General features: G+C 36.7%; 1 protein-coding gene across 1 annotated transcript in view; it reads left to right on the forward strand.

The window, feature by feature from the left end:
• Positions 1 to 19,731, forward strand: part of PITPNM3 (PITPNM family member 3) — a 127,764-nt gene that overhangs the window by 46,052 nt on the left and 61,981 nt on the right. Inside the window, exon 2 of the mRNA XM_039346192.1 lies at positions 9,181 to 9,267. Coding sequence (XP_039202126.1) covers positions 9,181 to 9,267 — 87 coding nt within the window. The remainder of the gene's footprint in view (positions 1 to 9,180; positions 9,268 to 19,731) is intronic.

The following is a 19,731-nucleotide window of genomic DNA, read 5'->3' on the forward strand; positions in this document are numbered from 1 at the left end:
AATTTTATAAAATGTTTTATAGGTGGCATTTGGATCCTCAAAAGCTGTCCTGTATGTATCCTAATTTACAGCCCAAATGTTGGAGATGTGGAAGCTTAGATGCAATTTATTTTCATATTTGTTGGACTTGTAGAAATATAAAAGCTTTTTGGATTAAGATTTGGTGGAACATTCAAAAATTTTTTAAGAGAAAGATAAAGTTTATGCTACAATTATTTTTGTTAGGTGTTATTGTAGATTTTGATGTTAAAGAAATTAATTTGATGTTGAATCTTACAACAGCTGCAAGATTATTGGTGGGGCAATATTGGAAGAAAGATTCTTTGCCTACTATGGAAGAATGGATACTCAAGGTGTCTAATTTAGCAGAAATGGCAAAAATCTCCACTTATTTGAAGGACTATTCACAAGAAAGATATATTTCGGTTTGGAGAAGATGGATAGATTATATTCAGAATAAATATGAGACTAAAAAGTATTATCTAGCTTATGAGTAAATTTTAGATTATTATTAATAGTTTAGTATGGTTGAATTTATATTAGTTTTAGTATTATGGTTTAATTATATTATTATTTTCGTTTTTAATTTGTTAATATTTATCTTGAAAAGGAGTTAAAGTATGTTATGGTTTTGATTGCTAGTACAGTTGGGTAATGTTAGTTAGATTATCATTGTTTATTTGTAACCCTGTAATCAGCTCTGGGAAGTGGGGGAGGGGGGGAGGGATTTGGGATATATATTGTATAAAATCTTTAAAACTTTTAATAAAAAAAGAAAGAAAACGTGACCAATTCTGTAGTGCTGTATAGAAAAAAATTCTATTTATTGTCTTAGTAGAAGCTATTTAATGTCATGTCAGTTTAGAAATATAACATGCAATAACTTTGTAGGCACCAAAATACAATTGGTTGTTTTTTCTGTAGAAGAGAAATAGATGATTTATTGCAATTTTTAACATTTTTAAAAAGCCAGTAATAGCGAGTAGACCAGGGAGAAATGCCATATCTCAGTGTTTCTCAATCTTGGCTACTTGAAGGAATGTGGACTTCCATTCCCAAAATTTCCCAGCCAGCATAGCTGATTGAGAAATTATTATTATTATTATTATTATTATTATTATTATTATTATTATTAATAGTAAAGTTGGAAGGGACCTTGGAGATCATCTAGTCCAACCCCCTGCTCAGGCAGGAAACCTTATACCATTTCGGACAAATCGCTGTCCAGTCTCTTCTTAAAAACTTCCAGTATTGGAGCATTCACCGCTTCTGGAGGCAGGTTGTTCCACTGGTTAATTGTTCTAACTGTCAGGAAGTTTTTCCTTAGTTCTAGGTTGTTTCTCTCCTTGACTAGTTTCCATCCATTGCTTCTTGCCCTGCCCTCAGGCGCTTTGGAGAATAGCTTGACTCCCTCTTCTTTGTGGCAGCCCCTGAGATATTGGAACACTGCTATCATGTCCCCCCTCGTCCTTCTCTTCATTAAACTAGATATTCCCAATTCCAGCAACCGTTCCTTATATGTTTTAGCCTCCAGACCTCTAATCATCTTTGTTGTTCTTCTCTGTACTCTTTCTAAAGTCTAAAATCTTTTTTACATTGTGGTGACCAAAACTGGGAGTTGAAATCCACATACCGTACCTTCAAGTAGCCAAGGTTGAAAAGCACTGCCATATTTAATAAGTCTGGAGTCAGAGCTTGGAAGAGGAATTGAATTTTTAGCTTTAGTTTCCTCGGTGAGTGGGGAGCTCAGTTTGTGAGATATCCATGGGTGCTATTTTGACTCTGTGAACAGTGGGAAGATAAGTAGTACTGTTTAAATCTTTTTTCTATTTTTTTTCTTCACTTATGGTTGGGATAGGACTACTCCATCCCTGAAACAGTGTTAGAGATGCAGCTTAAGGCTAAATGTAGGGTGGAAATGCCAAGTTACAGTCCTGCCATTAAAATGCTTTCCTTCTTTTGATGTGGTATTTTTTTCCCACTAGTTTAGACCTCCTGGTAAAAGCCTCTTGGGGGACCCCCCCAGGGGTCTTAGGGCCACACTCGAAGAAACACTACTCTAAAGATGGGGATTGTTAGTGAGTCTGAGAACACTGTTACAAATTCCAGGGATCTCCTCTTTGCAAAATCAATTTCTACTTTATCAGATAGTCTCTTGATGTCCAACCTACAACACCAAATCAATGAAATCAATTTTCCTCACAACAGCAACCCTATGAGGTGGATAGGGCTGAGAGAGAGTGACTAGCCCAAAATCACCCCGTGGCTTTCATGCCTAACAGAGGAAGGCTGCAATTCTCTTGTCTCATGATTTCTAGCCAACCACAACTACACTGAATTGTAGTAGTAATTGTCCTTATCCCAAGGACATGGTCATTTGGCATTTGGGGGAAATGGAATTGAGGGATTGGCATTAAAAACTGAAGCCAGACTTTCCTTCCTTCCTCACTTCGTTGTGTGCAATCCATTCTGCCTTCCCACCCACTCATTATTCCCTTTGGCTGTTTTTATCTTGCTTTTCCTTCTGGCTGCCAGTTCTTCCCAGGTGTTCCACCAGTTTGGCTTAATTAAAATCAAAGTCTGGCTTTCCATTCAATAAACCATTTGTGGCTGATTTAATTTTTATGAATTAATAAGGTGTTTTGCTGCCGCATTTTCATTTTTTTTAAAAGGGAGGCATTTGATGCTTGGAATTGCTGCCAATCTATCCACAAAGATGGTCAGTATGCTATTTTGGCACATGGGAGAGATTAAAGAAATTTTTGTTAAGTTTTGCATTGTGGGATATCTACTCTATATGTGTTTAGCAAATAAGCTGTGCTTCTTAATTGCTATTTCCTCTTTTCCCAGTGAAAGTGCTAGGATTTCAGTAAAAGTATTTGAAAATGGCTGTCAGATTAGACCAGGGGTGTCAAACTGCCGGCCCATGGGCCGGGTGCATCACGCTGAAACCGTGCCCACCCCATTGCCGGCAATGGGGAAAAAGTCACAATACATCGCAACACATCACGTGATGTTGCGAGTTTGACACCCCTGAATTAGACAAAGGTCTTCCAAGTGTGGAGTTTCTTAGTCATGACATCCTTTCTTGTTTCTCCAGTTTTGATGGTATAAAGTCTCTTTATGTAGATCATATTGTATTATTTTCTTTTGTTTGCAATATTTGTTTTTAGATTAACATGAAATAAAGCAACTTCAATTTTAACAATCATCAGTTAAAAAGAAAGAAAAGAAAAGCACCCAAAAACATGTTGGTTGATTTAATTTTATTATTGAAGATTTATGCACAATAATACAATGTTTATGTATCTTTGGAAACAGATGGGAGAGAAACATATATAATACATGCTTCTTAGGAGAATGCTTCCCACTGGTCCAGAATGCTAACAAAAAGGATCAGTTCCCTACAGGAATTAATCTTTAAAATTTTGGGACTTCTGGACAGTCTTCATTTTGTATTATAACCATTCACAGTTAGCCTTACCCTTCACATTTATGGCAATGTCACTTTCATTAGGAAAGATAATTAGAAATGTTAGCATTTTGTCTGTAGAACAGGCAGCATGTTTTTAAGATAGCTAGAAATATATACCGGTAAGCCCTATGCCAACTTGATTTGCACATTTCTCCTTCTTTGCCAGTTTTCCTGATACAGAAAACTTGGTATAGTGAGGGCATCCTGCTGCTACCAGCTCCTTCCCTATATAGGGAGCCAAATTATCTACAAGTCTGAAGAAATCCAAGTTTGCATGTTGTTCATCCTTGTCATGGTTGAGTTTTGATAACACAGTGTTTGGCCAATTGGCTGCAGTTTTTTGTAAAAGCAAGCTGTTGTCATGAGAAAATAGTGATGGGCCCATTCTTTGCCTATAAACAGTAGATACCATTCATGAAAATGATACCAAGAGACATTTGCTTTGTGAAGCCATCATGTCTTCCCAGGAGGAGATAAAAGACTCAGTGGAAATGCAAATGGGATATGAAATAACATTGAGAAACCTCATCAGATGCATACCTTATATAGAAGGAAAACTGAAAAGGGCAAATTATTCCCTCCCCCCCCCATGAAATTCTTTTTCATTTCAGCATCAAGGCCAAAGATTGCCTCTTTTGATCTTCTGCAGAGAAGAATTGGATCTATTTTTGGATATACCAAACTTTGCTAGCATCATGAGTGCTTTTGTCACAGATATGTTCTTGTGTGAAGAAGAATAATTATTTATATAGCACCGTCTCTATTCATGGAGCTTTACCATGTCCCATGAAAAGCTTATAAGCTAAAATTTGAGAAAGTAAGTAAAAGAAAAAGCGAGTAAATGAAATTCAATAAAGTAGAGCTGGGGAAAGCCAATAGCATAGCAACATGTATTTATTCAATTGCATGTCCTCAAGTTATTTTTTTAAGAGAATTTTATTCCATTGGAACCACTGAGTCTAGTAAGCTTGGATAAGAGTAGCAAAATAGGAAATTCCAGATTAACAGGATCTGTTTAGCCCATTTTCACAACCAGATGTGAAACCTAACTGCAATTAATCCCAGCTGTGGATGATTACTGAGACTTGAGTAAGAATAGAGGAGGATTCTAATTTTTTTTCCCTCTGCTTAAGTACTAAAGAAATAATTCTTCTATTGATGGTGTTTGCTTTGGGGGTGGATCACATCAGGGCCAGTGGAATCTAAACAAAAAACATTTTAGATGCAGATTTTCCTTGGAATTTAAGCAGGGAGGAAAATGTTGAATCCCAGTAAGTGTCAGCTATGTCCATATTGCATTTTTTTTTTAAAAAATAGTGTGTTAAGTAAACGGATCTTTTACTACCGCAGCCTGAGTGATATAGTCTGCAGCTTGAAAATAAAGGCTCACAAAATTGCTTTCTTTAAGGTAAAGATGAAATGTAAAAGAACATCCTTTAAGCCCTAAACATTTATCTTAATAATACCTAGTGCTCAGTTAGCAGATTTTTGTCACTTTTTGTAGATTAATTTGAAAGGCTATTTGTGTGTCTGGGAACACTTAGCATTAAATGGATTTTATTTAATGTAGCCAAGCTGTTAGCATTTTCCAGGTTCTGTATCTTCAAAGCCATCAAGATATTGGCTTCATATCTGTAACATTCATTAGCTTTAATTGGATATTTTAAATTTATAAAATCATAGCCTACAGTATTTATATTAAATGGGTTCTGCAGGAGAAATTAGAGAGGAATTAGTTGGTAGCAAAGTATAGCTGAATGATTAATCATTAGATGTGTATGCCAATATATGTTTGGGTATGAAAAGCAGAAGAAAACAGCAAATGATTAGCATTGACCTACAAGCATGTAAGCCCAATTTGACTCATGAGTTTCTTCACTGTATTTGTAGAATTGGGAGCGTAGTAACATTTTGGAATAATCAGCTTAATATATTCTGCACTCTGGCTAGAATCTATTATTAAGGGTTATCTTGAATGAGAAACCATCTATCAATAAGATCTTTAAAAAAAAAAGATGTTCAGCAATTGAGCCTTCTGCCCACAGAGCATGTGCTTTGTCACTGAGTGAAGATCTTTGGACAGAACTATAGTTAGTTATTAGAGGAAGAGGCCCACAAGAATCACACAAATTTGAAATAAACATACAAAGGCAGTCTGTGACCTGTAATATCATGAACAGGATACAACAACCTCTCTAGAAGCCATCTTCACCCAGAGTGTGACTCTTGTCCTATTATATACTTGTTTGTTAATTATGTAGCTTGTCATCAGTTTGAAAGGCTCCCATAGTGTAGGCCTCTGAGGAGTCAGTGATGGAAAGGGCAAATAATGACACATAATGGCATGATACAAATGATACCTCATGATACTTATATTAGATTTTGTGATGTCATACCATTTATGCAATAATTATGGATATATTGCCATTTTAATGTCATTGTTACTTAGTATAGATCAGGGGTCTTCAAACTGGCCCCTTTTATGACTTGTGGCTGAGGAATTCTGGGAGTTGAAGTCCACAAGTCATAAAAGAGGCCAGTTTGAAGACCCCTGGTATAGATGTTGCCGCACTGCAATTATAGACTAATAAAAATGACAACTAAAGGAAAAAGTGAAGTGTTGGGGAAAATAGAGATAAATTAGGCACCAGTGCAGAGTGATCTAAGAGCGTAGTTTAGCTCAAAAGAGAAGCAACAGTAAGAGAAGATCCCTTTCTTCTCCTGTGCTTATTCATAGGCTGTTGGTACAGGTAGGTTAGGTCACCCTGATCTATCTGTTTGAGGCAACATTAAGAGGAAATAGCACTTCTTACCAAATTGATGCAATTTCGAAAAAAAGGAAAAAAATCTTAAAGAAAAAGGAAAAAAATACATTTGTCCATGAACTTCCTCATTGGGCCTCTTGTGTCAGCATAACATTGCCCAAGCATTTGGGCTGAGAGACTTTAGAATATGTCATAAGTCCATTCCTTATTGCCATTTCATATCTGTCTACTTGAAGTATTACAGTACCATTTTGTCAGTGTCTCTGATGTTCTGATGATGAATTTCATTGAGAAAGGTATATTTCTTGGAATGGGAAAGAGAAAAGCTAGCACACACTTCATCTTCATTCATCCATCAATGGATCAAGAGCTCTTGGGAGATTGCATCCAGGTTTTCCCGAAAATATATAATGGCCTGTTTACAGTGTTTTTTTTTTGTTTATTTGCATCAGAAGCATCACAATTAAAATAAGGCATACTATACAACATAAAATATAAGATTAAAATATGTACAAGTCAAACAATCTTGTGTTTGCTGTGTTCTGTCGTGCTGCCGTGAATCCTCAAATGTACACTGGTCAGGGCAGAAAGGGTAGGTATACATATGTGTTGTTGTGTTCATGTTTACAGTGGTAAGAAAAAGGCAGATGCAAAGAATCTGTTTTGCACTTTATTGCTTCCAGTTGCCCTGGGACTGGAGAGCCACACTGCACCTCCATCCATCTGCCACACCAACTCTGGCCCCATCTATCATCCAAACAAGGAACAATTGCCACAACTTTCTATTTAAGCAAGAGCTTCAGGAAGTTAAAACCAGCCCAGACTGAACTATGTATAAATGCCACCTTGCTGCTTACTATTTCATTTTGGCCTTGAACAATCAATCTGACTCTTCTTCTTTTCCTACCATTTCTCATCTCCCATGTGCCTTGTCTTTTTTGACTTTAAGCCTCAGGGCAGGTCCAGCTCAGTATCTTTTTTTATGACTTGAGTCATTTTGGCACACAAAACTGCTTGAAAAACAGGACATAAAATGAACAATATGTCAGTGTTTGAGGGTTCTTCAGAATGCTATGTGTCTGAGAAGCAAATCTGTAATGTAGCATGGCATCCAAAATCTGCAAGTGATCTGGGCAGTCCTTTATCTCAGGAATGGAGGTGTGTCAACCAGTATGATGTTTTCCCAAGGCTGAAGTTAAAGTTTATTGAACTTGCCCTCAATTTAAGTGCTATCACCTGAATTAAATATAATCTGACAAAGTCAGATCCTACGGCTTCTGCCAGCAAAGGAAAATGAACATTGTAGTTCCCAAGTTTTAGGGTAATACAATAGGTCAGCTTCACTTTCCCCCCTGTTCCAGGGTGGGTTATTCAGAGTTCCTCTTAATTTGTCCCCTCCAAATTACTCTTGATGTTTAATTCCTTTATCTCCAGTGTCATCAGATTTCTGATTGCAGAGGCACAATAGCAATGAGAAGTTCCCAAACAAAAAAGCAATGAATGGAAACTAATCAAGGAGAGAAGCAACCTAGAACTAAGGAGAAATTTCCTGACAGTTAGAACAATTAATCAGTGGAACAACCTCCTCCAGAAGCTGTGAATGTTCCAACACTGCAAGTTTTTAAGAAGAGACTGGACAGCCATTTGTCTGAAATGGTATAGGGTTACTGCCTGAGCAAGGGGTTAGACTAGATGACCTCCAAGGTCCCTTCCAACTACTACTACTACTACTACTACTACTACTACTACTACTACTACTACTACTACTACTACTCCTTTTGTGAAGATGGGAACCACATCAGCTGTTTTCCAGTCCTCTGGTAGTTCCCCAGTGCTCCAGGATTTTTGAAAAATATAGTTCAGTGGTTCTGAGATCACATCTGCCAGTTCCTTCAGAACTCTGGGATGTAGTCCGTCAGGTCCCAGTGATTTATCTTCATCAAGATCAGAGAGATGTTCTTTTACTATTTTTTTTGTTTATTTTAGCTTTTATTTCTAGTCTGTCTTTTTCAGTTATGGTTTTGGTGGGTTTGGTTATAATTTATTTTTGCATGAAGACCTATGCAAAGAATGAGTTTAGGTAGCTCTGCTTTCTCTCTGCTGCCTGTTAGTTCCTTGCTATCTTCTCTCTTTAGTGGAACAACTGTTTCCTTGATTTTTTTTCTTGTTTGACAACAGTAGTTTTTAAAAATGTATGTATTTGAATTTATTAGCCACCCAACTTCAGTAGACTCACACATAATAATGTGTATTTTAAAACTGCTGACTGAAAGATAGAAGGTTTTTTGGTGGAACATTCAGAAGATTTTTAATAGAAAGATAAAGTTTACACCACAGTTGTTTTTGTTAGGTATTATTGAAGATTGTGATATTAAAGAAACTATTTTAACGTTGAATCTTATTACGGCGGCAAGGTTATTGGTTGGGCAATATTGGAGGAAAGATTCTTTACCTACCATAGAAGAATGGTTGTTTAAAGTTTCTAATTTAGCAGAAATGGCCAAGGTTTCTGCCTATTTGAAAGATCATTCACAAGAAAGATACATCTCGGTGTGGAGAAGATGGATAAATTTTGTACAGAATAAATATGGGATTAGAAAGTATTATTTAGTTTTTGATTAACTTATAGTTTAAACTGGAAGTTGTTTGTATTTGAGTTAAAGTATTTTAGGAATTTGGTTATTGGTATAGTTGGATAAGCTTAGTTAAAATTTGTTTGCTTATTTTTTTTTTAACCCTGTAATCAGCTCTGGGAAGTGAGGGTGGGAGGGTTGGGGTGGGGGGGGGAAGGGTGGGAGGGTTATTGTATTGTTATAATAAATTTGTATAAAACTTTTCAATAAAAAAAAAGATGGAAGGTTTTAAATACGCAGAATGTTTGGCTGGACTCCCATCTTGGAATCCTCTGTTTGCTAATACTGCATTTCTCCCCTTTTTCAGTTGGATTGCACAAGTTTGGCTCTCAGTGGCCCATGGAAGGCATCGACTCTGTGGAAAGCTCTGATGATGAATTCTTCGATGCACGAGGTTTGTAATCCTTCTTCATTGGTTCTGAGCTGTCAAATTTTCAGGGAGGTTAACAAGCATGGTCTACATGTAAGATTTACATTTATGTCTAGCTTTCTTAAAATGTTAACTCTACAGTTTTATTCTCCTTTTAGGGCTTTATTAAAAACTATTCCTGTAGATCAGCTTTGGGTCAACACTGCTAACATCGGATGTTCTTGCTTTGACAACAGATGGAAATGTAGCCATCTTTTCCCTTTCCCTTTTAGAGTTAGTTGATGTTGGGAGGGGGGATGTGGATGAGAGTCCAGCTAGTCATAACAATAATAACTCAGCCATGGGAATCAAGGTTATTGCGTCCAGAGCTGATAAAGATTTGGAGAGCTGGGGAGAAAGCCAGTGCTTCAAGCTAATTGGGGAATGTGATTTATGACTGTTAATTGGAGGAAGGAATTGTGCTTTGCTACTTTGTGCCCAGGGGAGGGGAATTCAGGTTTTGGCTTTAACTATGTAGTGCCAATATTTGTTTCTCGAATAAAAGATTCTTTAAGATAAACAATGCCTCAAAGTTCTTTTAAAGAGTTTCATCTGTCGGAACCATGACACTTAGCAGAAAAGAATTTGTAATGTACTTGGAGAATCTCTCCCCAGGGGGTAATTTATGGGTAATTTGTTTTTTTTTTAAGAAGGGAACAGGAAGGTGCTGTAACCACTGGTGATCTGAAATTGAGTAACTGGGGTGTTTCATTTCGGAGAGGATTGTCTATCTGCATGGAATAGGTAATATTTGTATCTAAAGTTAAAATATGTTGGACGTGTTGCTCCAAATTAAGAGCAAGACAGTACAGATTTTCTGTCATATTGAATACACATTTCTTGAGATAGGTTGGGTAAATTTTTGCTTGTTGCTTGTTACAGCTTCCCCTCCTTGATCAATTTGCTCAGGGGCTGAGATTTGATGTTGTGCCAAAAGTAGACTCTGGACTTTGTGTGGATAACTCACATACTATAGTTTAGGTTAGCTAAAAATAAAGTGAGGAGAAAATTACAATGCATTCTTCTCTGCAATTTTGTTTTTGCTTGACAGAGAGAAACAAAAATGCCCTTTTCAAAGCAGGCATAAGCTCTTAGATCAAAGCCTGCTCTGGAACATCTCAACATGCTCAAAAAGTATGCCACTGTTTTGTTAGTAGAAGGCTTTTTTTGGACATTTAACAAATTGTTTTACCTTGATTTTCTGCCATATATGTAAAGGGTCCGTCTATTTAAAACCTAGTATTTTGGAAGGCTTTGGGATGACAGATGATGCCAGCTTACATCATTTATCAAAAGTTTTGTGTATATCTCTTTAATTAACTTTTCTGCTGCTTGCATTAATTTAATTGGCATTTCTGTGGTGGAATTTATTATTGCATGATCATCCATGTATGAAGGGAGGTGGCATTTTGGTCTGATTGTACTTTGAATGATCTTAGTGAAGTCATGGCATGGGGAAAAATTGTACTTTGAGAAGTGTTTTTTTTCTCAGATCTTAGAAATTGCTAAATTAATTGCTTGCTCAAATGTTATGACTTGGAACTTATTTTGGAACCTTGCAGACTTTATAGCAACAAACTGTGCCCAAAGATAATGAATATTTGCAGCCAAAAGAACTTTAATGGACTGTTTGTTTTCTTTTATTTATCTATTTTAGAACCTATTTATTTCCTGACTTCCTCCATGTAAATGGTATGGTTCAATTAAACTTAGGTCCACCTTAATCACTTCAATTAATTCTAGATCCTCTAAATTTAACAGTAGATATGTTGTCTTCTCAACTGAGGCTGGCCTTAGGAGAAACTATGGGCTCTAGTGGAGATGAAAAGCTCACAATAAACTAAAATCAAAACTATGGTTTTCTCAGAGGATTTATTTGCTGCAAATATTGATGATAGGAAATAATGTAGATCTAGTTTCATCCTTCAAATATTTTGGCATACTATTTTTACACTATGGAAGTGGGAGTGGAAAAATGATCTGCTAAAGCTTTTTGTGACTTCATATGTTTTCTGATCACTGTTCTCTTCTTTGATATTACTGCTGAAAAAACAGGCAGCTGCTATTTTTGAGGTTCCATTTAAAGCATGAATGGTATATGTCCTCAGACATATGTTTTAACAGAGATTCTCCATAGCAACCACAGGTACGTGGTGACAGGACCAAAGTCAATATTGTTATTTTCAGAGACTCTCTTCTTTTAAAATATTATTAGTAAAACCTGGGTTGGTCTAGATTCTCATTGATTTAATGCTCTAATATATATATGCACTGTCTATTAGAGCAGTGGTTCTCAACCTGTGGGTCGGGACCCCATTTGGGGTCGAATGACCATTTCACGGGGGTCGCCAAACAAGGCTGTCCGCCATTTTTCCCCCCTTTTCTTTGGCCACACCCCTGGCACCCGGTGATGTATAAGTGGTTGGGGTCACCACAACATGGGGAACTGTATTATGGGGTCGCGGCATTAGAAAGGTTGAGAACCACTGTATTAGAGCATGAAATCAGTGAGTATCTAGAGCATTAAATCTGTAACTCACAGCAGAAACAAAATGCACAGCGAGAACAGTCACAGCTTTAGATTAAAATCTTCAATAGAGAAAACACAATAAGAAGCCTTCTTTTTTCTCCTGATAAATGCACTGCTTGAAAGTTATAATGTGAACTTTAAAGGAAGCTGCTGCAGAAACAAGCAGGAGCTTCTCTTAAAGTGCAAATGTCAATTTTTGAGTAAACATGCATGTTTTTTTTTTTTTAAAAAAATCCAGTTTACCTTAGTGTCTACATTATTAGGCAGAATTCCAGTTTGGCAGATTTGAAAAAAAAAAACCTGTAGAACATTTCACTATTTGTCTGCAGAAAATGCATATATAAAATAAGTAAGTTGAATGTAGTACTTAAGGAGATTATGTAATAAAAAGCAAGTTTTTTTATTTTTTAAACAAAAGAAACTCTGAGCCAAGAATGAAAGTGGATTGAATATGAAAGAGTGGGATAGATATGTATGTAGTGTGTGGACATCTTCTAAATTAGTTTTGTGGTTTCATCGTGTCTTGGTAACAACTGACATACATTGCATTGTCTGTAAATATTCTTAATGCAGATTATATTGCTTTTTATTTAAAAAGTGTATACTTTTTGAAATAAATTTTCATAATGGTAACATTTAAAAATCAAAACTATCACAGTTTCAAATTTTGTACCAAATTCAACACTGTAGTGTCAGTTTTATTTAGACTGTTTTTGTTTGGGGAGAAATAGAATGTAATTGACTTGAGAATGCTAGTCTCTATTTTGTTAGAAGTAAAATCCTCAGGCATCCCCTGATTAATTTCTTCTGCCAAAATTATTTTATAGTCTTTAAACCCCCCCCCCCCGAACTATGGCTGTGAAGGAGTTAAATTTCTCCTTCTCTGGACAGGCCTAACCATAGTTTCAACTAGGAAACTGTAAGCATTGTAGATCAAGCCAAGTCCAAAAAATCTTAGAGAATTCCTGGAAGCCTGAAACTCACCATCAACAGGCTCATAGAGCTAAACAATATCTATATGCCAACCGAAAAGCCAAAAAGAAAACAAAAGAACCAGAACAGCAATGAACACTTAGATCAGTGATGGCGAACCTTTTAGACACCGAGTGCCCAAAACCCGCCTCGCCTGCCCCCGCTCCACCCCTGCCCCGCCCGTGCCGCCGTCCGCCTACACGGCCACCTACCGCCTTCACGGCCTGCCACAGCAGATTGCCCAGGCAGCCCTGCAGCGCCATGGCAGCCACGCCCTGCGCCCGCACTCCGCAGCATCATCTGCATGCAACAAGGCACAAGAGCAAGTCTTGTCCCTGCTGCCCAGCTGCCATGTCTTTGGCTGCATTGCTCTGTACGGGCCGCGCCTGGGGGCAACTCTCCTCCAGGGGGCTGCTGGTGAGGAGGGGGCCATGGGAGGAGGTGGGGCTGGGGCGACAGTGCATGTGCCCACAGAGAAGGCTCTGCGTGCCGCCTCTGGCATACATACCATAGGTTCGCCACCACTGACCTAGATGAGCACAGATTAACATAGATTAAGATTAACACTAAATTAACAATCAAGAAGTAAACAATATCCTAATCAAGGAACCACCATCTCAGACAAACAAGCTAATAGTAAACAACACCCCAATCAAGGAACCATCAAGATCACTCCCAAAGTCTGATACATGAACATGTTGGAAGATATGAGATGTTCAAGAGACCAGTGGGATTTTTAGAAGCATCTAGTTAAGCCTTGTGAGAAGAGAGATTCTGGTTTAAAAGAGTTTGGGCAAGTTGGTATCCTACACATATTTTGAGCAACAGTCCCTTTAATTTCTGTCTATTGATCATACAGACTGAGGTTTATAAGAATTGAAACTATCCGAAGGGCACCCAGTGGATTACTCCAAGAGGATCTATCTTGACCTGATCTTCAGGGCTGTTCGTATTATTGAAGCATGGAATACAGCAATTTTATAAATACGCTTCCTCAGTGAATGAATGAATCGACAGCAGATGGCTCCTCTTGATTTGATTTCTGTTTGATGTATTTTATACACAATGAATGGCAATGTGCTTGATAAACGGAAAGGCTTTGTTTAGGAACTCTTGATGTAAATACTTTTATTTCAGAATTTTCCTTCCCTTGGTTATTCTAAAAGAAAAGAAGGGAGTCTTACAGGTTCCACTCTACACTATGCTTTACACTGTTGAGGATTTAACGGAGGACAGCCTTGTAATTGGGCCTCATGCAGGTTTTCTAAATTGGAACAAAACCAGCTTCCATGTTTGCAATGGGTCTTGAGAAGCCATAATTAGTTTCAGACCAGATGATTTGCTCTGGATAGATCACATCCTTGTCCACAAAAAGTGTTCAGGCTTCTGTCTGATTTCAGGGAGCAGTAGAAGCAGTCAACCACTATTTATCACCTGTGACAGGTTTAATGGGGAAAAATAAACTGCAGCTTCATCTAAACAAAAAAAATATTTTTGATGGGTGAGTAATCTGACTCAGGTATGGTTATGCAGCCTGTCGTGGATGAGGCTGCAGTCCTGTTGGAAGATTATGTTAACAATTTGGGAATGCAAATTGGTTCTTTTGGATGACAAAAATAGTAAAAGCGAGGACTTCCGGTGGATCTGCGTTGGGCGATGGCGGCTACTTTGTAGCCGTCCTCCTGGGTAAGTGTAATGAACCGCTATGAACAGCAGACATCAGCTGTTCAGCGGTTCAAAATCCCCCTCCCGGGCAAAGGGGGGGGGCAGAGGGTAGTCTGAATAGTGGTAGAGCCTCTTATGTACCCCCAATTTTTCTTTTTTGGGGGTGACAGAGTGCTCCCACGGAGTTCAGACTGTCTCCGCTTCCCAGCTGCTTTTGTCCTTGGGACAAAACAAGCCCTCGCAACCACCTCCGCGTTTAAAGTGATTTAGTGGTTTTTTTTTAAGAAGCGGACAGAGTTGTTTAGAGGATTTATTTTTTTGCTTTCCTTGACTTTACATGTATTTTAAATTTAAAGGTTTATTCTTTTGTTATAGTCTTTCTTTTTATTTTTTGCTTTTTGCTGAAAGGGAAAGTAAAATGGCGATCGGCAGACTTTCTAGTGTTTTTTTTTTTCGGGAAGCTAGAATGGCGATCGGCTTTTTTACCTTCTCTTTTTTTTCTTTCTTCTTTTTAAGGACTGGATGGATTTTAGAGTATTATTAATTTTTGTTGTTTAATTTTCTAAACATTATTGTTTTGGTTTGATTTTTTGTTTTGCTTTTTGTATTTTTAAAAGGCAGGCATTTTGTTTCCCCCCCCCCTTCTTTTTTTCACTTTAACGATTGGAGTGTATATTCTAATTTCTTTTATTGATTTATTTTTCGCCTTTTTCGATTTTATTTTAAATCCAAAGGTTTATTGTTTTGTTTACAGTCTTTTTTTTCTACTATTTGCTTTTTTGTTGAAAGAGAAAGTAAATGGCGATCGGGAGACCTTCTAGCGTTTTTCTCTTTTTTTTTTTGGGGAAGCTAGAGTGGCGATCGGTTTTTTTTACTTTCTCCTTTTTTTTTTCTTTTTAATGAATTGGATGGATTTTAGAAGTATTATTATTGTTTTGGTTTGATTTGTTGCTTTGTCTCTTGTATTTTTAAAGGGCAGGCATTCTGGTTTTGGTCTGATTTTTTGTTTTGCTTTTTGTATTTTTAAAAGGCAGGCATTTTGGTTTTTCTTCCCTTTTTTTTTCTCACTTTAACGATTGGAGTGTATATTTTAACTTTTTGTTTTGGTTTGATTTGTGGTTTTGTCTCTTGTATTTTTAAAGGGCAGGCATTCTGGTTTTTTCCCTCCTCTTTTCCTTCTTTTTTTTCATTTTAATGATTGGAGTGTATATTTTAATTTTTTTTATTTTTTTTTTCTTCTTTTCTAACTCCCTTTTTTATTTTTTTATTTTTCTCATTATTTTAAAGATTTTCCTTTGAGGGAGTTATGATTTTCTTTTGAAGGAATTTTTGTAATTTTTAAGAAGGAGTAAAGTTTTTTTTTTAAGATGGCTCCAAAGCGTCCACTGAATTTCACAGTTCCTAAATCTTCTGTGGCTCAGCCAACAACTGTGAAGGATATGCAACAAATGATGGAAAATTTTACAATTCAAATTAGGGCAGAAATGAAAAAGATTTTGGAAGAAAATAATAAGATTTTGAGGCAAGACATAGTTTTGGCTCTAAAAGGAGTTGCTTCTGTTCTTGAAAAGTTGAATTCCCATGTGGAAGAAGTAGCTGAAAAAGTGGAATTAATGGAGGGGAAAATTGAAAGTATGGAAAAAGAAATGGAAAACGAGATTCTTATGCTTCAATATGGTCAAATGGAATACGCCTTAAGAATTAGGGGCTTGGAAGAGTCCTTGCAAGAAGATCTGAAAGAGATGGTTGCAAAGGACTTTGCTGTAATTTTGAATAAAGAAAAAGAAGGAATACTTAGTGAAATTGAAAAACTATTTAGAGTTAACTCTGCGGTGGCAGTACAAAAGAATTTGCCAAGAGATGTGGTAATTTACTTTGGGAAGAAATCTTTACGCAATGAAATTATACAAGCTTTTTATAAGAAGAGATTTCAAATTGCTTCACAAGATGTTATAATTTTAAAGGAGATCCCATCTAAAATTTTAAGAAGAAGAAAGGAGTTTGCCTTTTTAGCAAATGAACTTAAAATGAGACGAATTTCGTTTAGATGGGATGTTCCGATTGGAATGGTGGTGAATTACCTGGGAATATGTTACAGACTTAATACTGTTTCTCAAGCAAAAGATTTTTATACTTCAGTATTGGGGGTATGTTCATCTCCATCTATTAAGTTCAAGACTTTGGAAGAAATGGATGTAGAATTACAGTTTGAAGACTCTAAAATTGGGCAACCCCTGTTTAAGAGATCTCAACATGTTCAGATTGAGGAGCAGGAGACAACTTGTGTAGCACAAAACTGTAAAGAAAAGCAGCAACTGAAGAAGAGTAATGAAATTTCACACCTAGTGATTGCTGAATCTGTGGGAGAAGCAAGACCCATAAATCCTTTGGAGCAATCTTCAAGGATGGAAGGGTCATCTGAGATGAAAAAGGGGAAATTCCAGCCTGAGGGGCGTCAACAAGTTGAGAGGAAGGGGCAGAGGAAAATCTGTGCAACGTATAATTGTAAAGAAAAAGACCAACAGAATAAGGAGATTAAGGAATCCCCACATGTACTGGTTTCTGAGTCGTTGGGAGACTCAGAAAATTTGGAGCAGCTTTTGAGGACAGATCCTAAAGCATTTGTTTTAAGCTTTATGACAAAAATGGACAATCGAGGCTGACAATAATAATATCAGTATGATAATGAATGGAGAATGAAAATGGACAATTGAGATTGATAAGGACTGGGGTTTTTGTGGTTGCAACTTGTTACTGATGAAGATTTGAATATCTATTGTGTTTATGGTGGATGGAATTTCCTATAGTGTTTTTTGAGGGTGGAATTTGCTATAAACTGTCTACTTTGGATGGAATCTGATAAGATTTAAATGAGTATAAAGGTGTCTTGTTTTTTTTTTCCTTTTTTAAGTTTAAGTAATGTATAAATTTGTGTTTTGGGGGAGTTTATGAAAATGATAATAATATTTTTGATATTAGAAGGATTGGAGTATATTACAATGTGTTTAGTGTTTTGGGCGGGATTTTTAATGTTTAAAGTTTTAAGTAATGTTTAGATTTGTGTTTTTGATTGACTATAATTTGTTTGTTCTAATGTTTCAAGTTTTGATTGTTTAAATTTGTGTTTTGGAGGGACTATAACTCGTTTAACTAAATCTATTTAGATTTGTTTATGATTTATGCTGACTTTATATTGTAGTTATAGATGTTTAAAGAAAGCAGTGCTTAAAATTGTGTCTTGGAAGAAACTTATGTAGAAGGATGGATAATATTATAAGTAAGATTAGAAGATTTTTAGAGTATATTATAATGTGTTTATTATTATTTTCTAGAAATAATTCATTTAATTTAAGGTTCTTAGGATTGTTTAGGATTTATAGGTGTCTTAAGTTTTATATGTGTTTTAAGTTCTTTTTCTTTTTTTTCTTTTGAAACATTTTGGATAAGCCTGTAATCAACTCTGGGAGGTTCAGGGGAGGGTTAGGGAGGTTTGGGGAGTTGGGGGAGGGTCTGGGTAGGTGGGCGGGTTTGGGGAGGGGATTTATTTTGTAAAATGTTAAAAATTCTCAATAAAAAAAAAAAAAAAAAAAAAAAAAAAGAAAAAAATAGTAAAAGCAAAGCTTTTTAAAAGCTTTTGTTGGGCCTCTATTAATAACTAATAAATCCAGAGCTTACCTCCATATATGCCTTAGTTACTTCCAGAGTAGAACATAGAATAATAGAGTTGGGAGGGACCTTGGATGTCATCTAGTGGTCCAACCCCTAAATTACTATAATCATACTACAGCATGTGAGAATGGCCTTCTCCTTACAAGCCCCCAGAAACTCCCACAAATGCAAATAATTACAGGATACTGTCTAGGGCTAGGCACATAAACCTATCTCACAACTGTTTTGTTGATTATAAATTTGCTTCACTTTTTTCCGTGCTCAGCTCAAATGGTTGGCATTAACATGTAAAACTTTCATTATGTATGCTCAACTCTGGACAGCTCAAAGGAGGTCTTTCTTCTCACAAACTTCTCCTGTCATTATCCAGATCTCTACTTTTTATCTTGCAACTTAGGCTACATTCATGTGACACTTTTATCCAAGTCAAATTAAAAATGTAAACATTTGTACAACATGTGCTTAATTGCTAGTAACTTCGATTAACTCCTTTCAGAGAATATGTACGTGAACCAGGTTTAAAATCTGGGGTACACCCAGCCTGTCTGGTTATTTGGCAGTGCAATAAATTCTGCAAATCCAGAAAATGTTTTAATTCAGTAAGCAGATTCAGTATGCTGGGTGAATGCAGACACTGTGAATTACAGTGGGCAGCTCCTGTCAGTCGGTGTTAAATGGTTGGCAAAATGATTATTTAAAATTTCCTTTGGATGAATATTTTTCTAATTTGTTTTAATTTTTTTCTTTTTCAACTTTAGTCTCTAAAAATTATTGCTAATACTGCTTGCATAAGTTAGGATATTTCTCTTACTATTAGAATAATGCTTATGTAAATGTGTTTTAAATGTGTACCTGAATTTTTCTGGAAATAAGATGGGATGTAAAGTATTTAAAACAAACAAATAGGTGAGGGGGTTATTGTTTGTAATTGCATACCATTTTACAAGGGGGCGATGGCTCAGTGGTTAAAGATGCTGAGCTTGTCACATGGAAAGTTGACAGCCCAGGTTCAAGACCTGGGTGCCGTGCGATGAAGTGAGCTCCCATTGTTTGCCCCAGCTCCTGCCCACCTAGCAGTTGGAAAGTGTGCAAATGTGAGAATTTATCACTTCGGTGGGAAGGTAACAGCTTTCCCTGCCCCTTGGCATATAGTTATGCCATATCACCACAGAAATGTCTTTGGACAATGCTGTGGCTCCCTCAGCTAAGAAATGGAGATGAGCACTGCCTGTAGAGTTTGAATTGACTGGACAGGGGAAACCTTTACCATTTTACTGGAGTCCATAAGTAGTGATTATATATTTTCAATTTGCTTGGGTTTGTCCTGAAGATAGTGGGACATGTAGCCTATACCATCCATTTGCCTAAATTCAACACCTTCCCATTTAAAGTGTACATATGTGGGAATTTCTGTTTTCCAGGCAGTAGCAATTAAACTCTCTCTGTATTTTGTAGCAATTGAACTCCTTATAAACATTTGTACCTGCTTAACTAGCAAATTGTTTCAGTGCTTGGAGTCTGATTTTTTGTATAGTCATTGCATCAATAATCCAAACCCTTTAGGGATAGACAATTTACATCTGCCTTCTATAAGCACACAACAAGTGCTAATG

This window comes from Crotalus tigris, unplaced genomic scaffold, assembly GCF_016545835.1.
Source record: "Crotalus tigris isolate CLP2741 ecotype Arizona unplaced genomic scaffold, ASM1654583v1 scf7180000017987.690289119674:8195010, whole genome shotgun sequence".
NCBI lineage: Eukaryota > Metazoa > Chordata > Lepidosauria > Squamata > Viperidae > Crotalus > Crotalus tigris.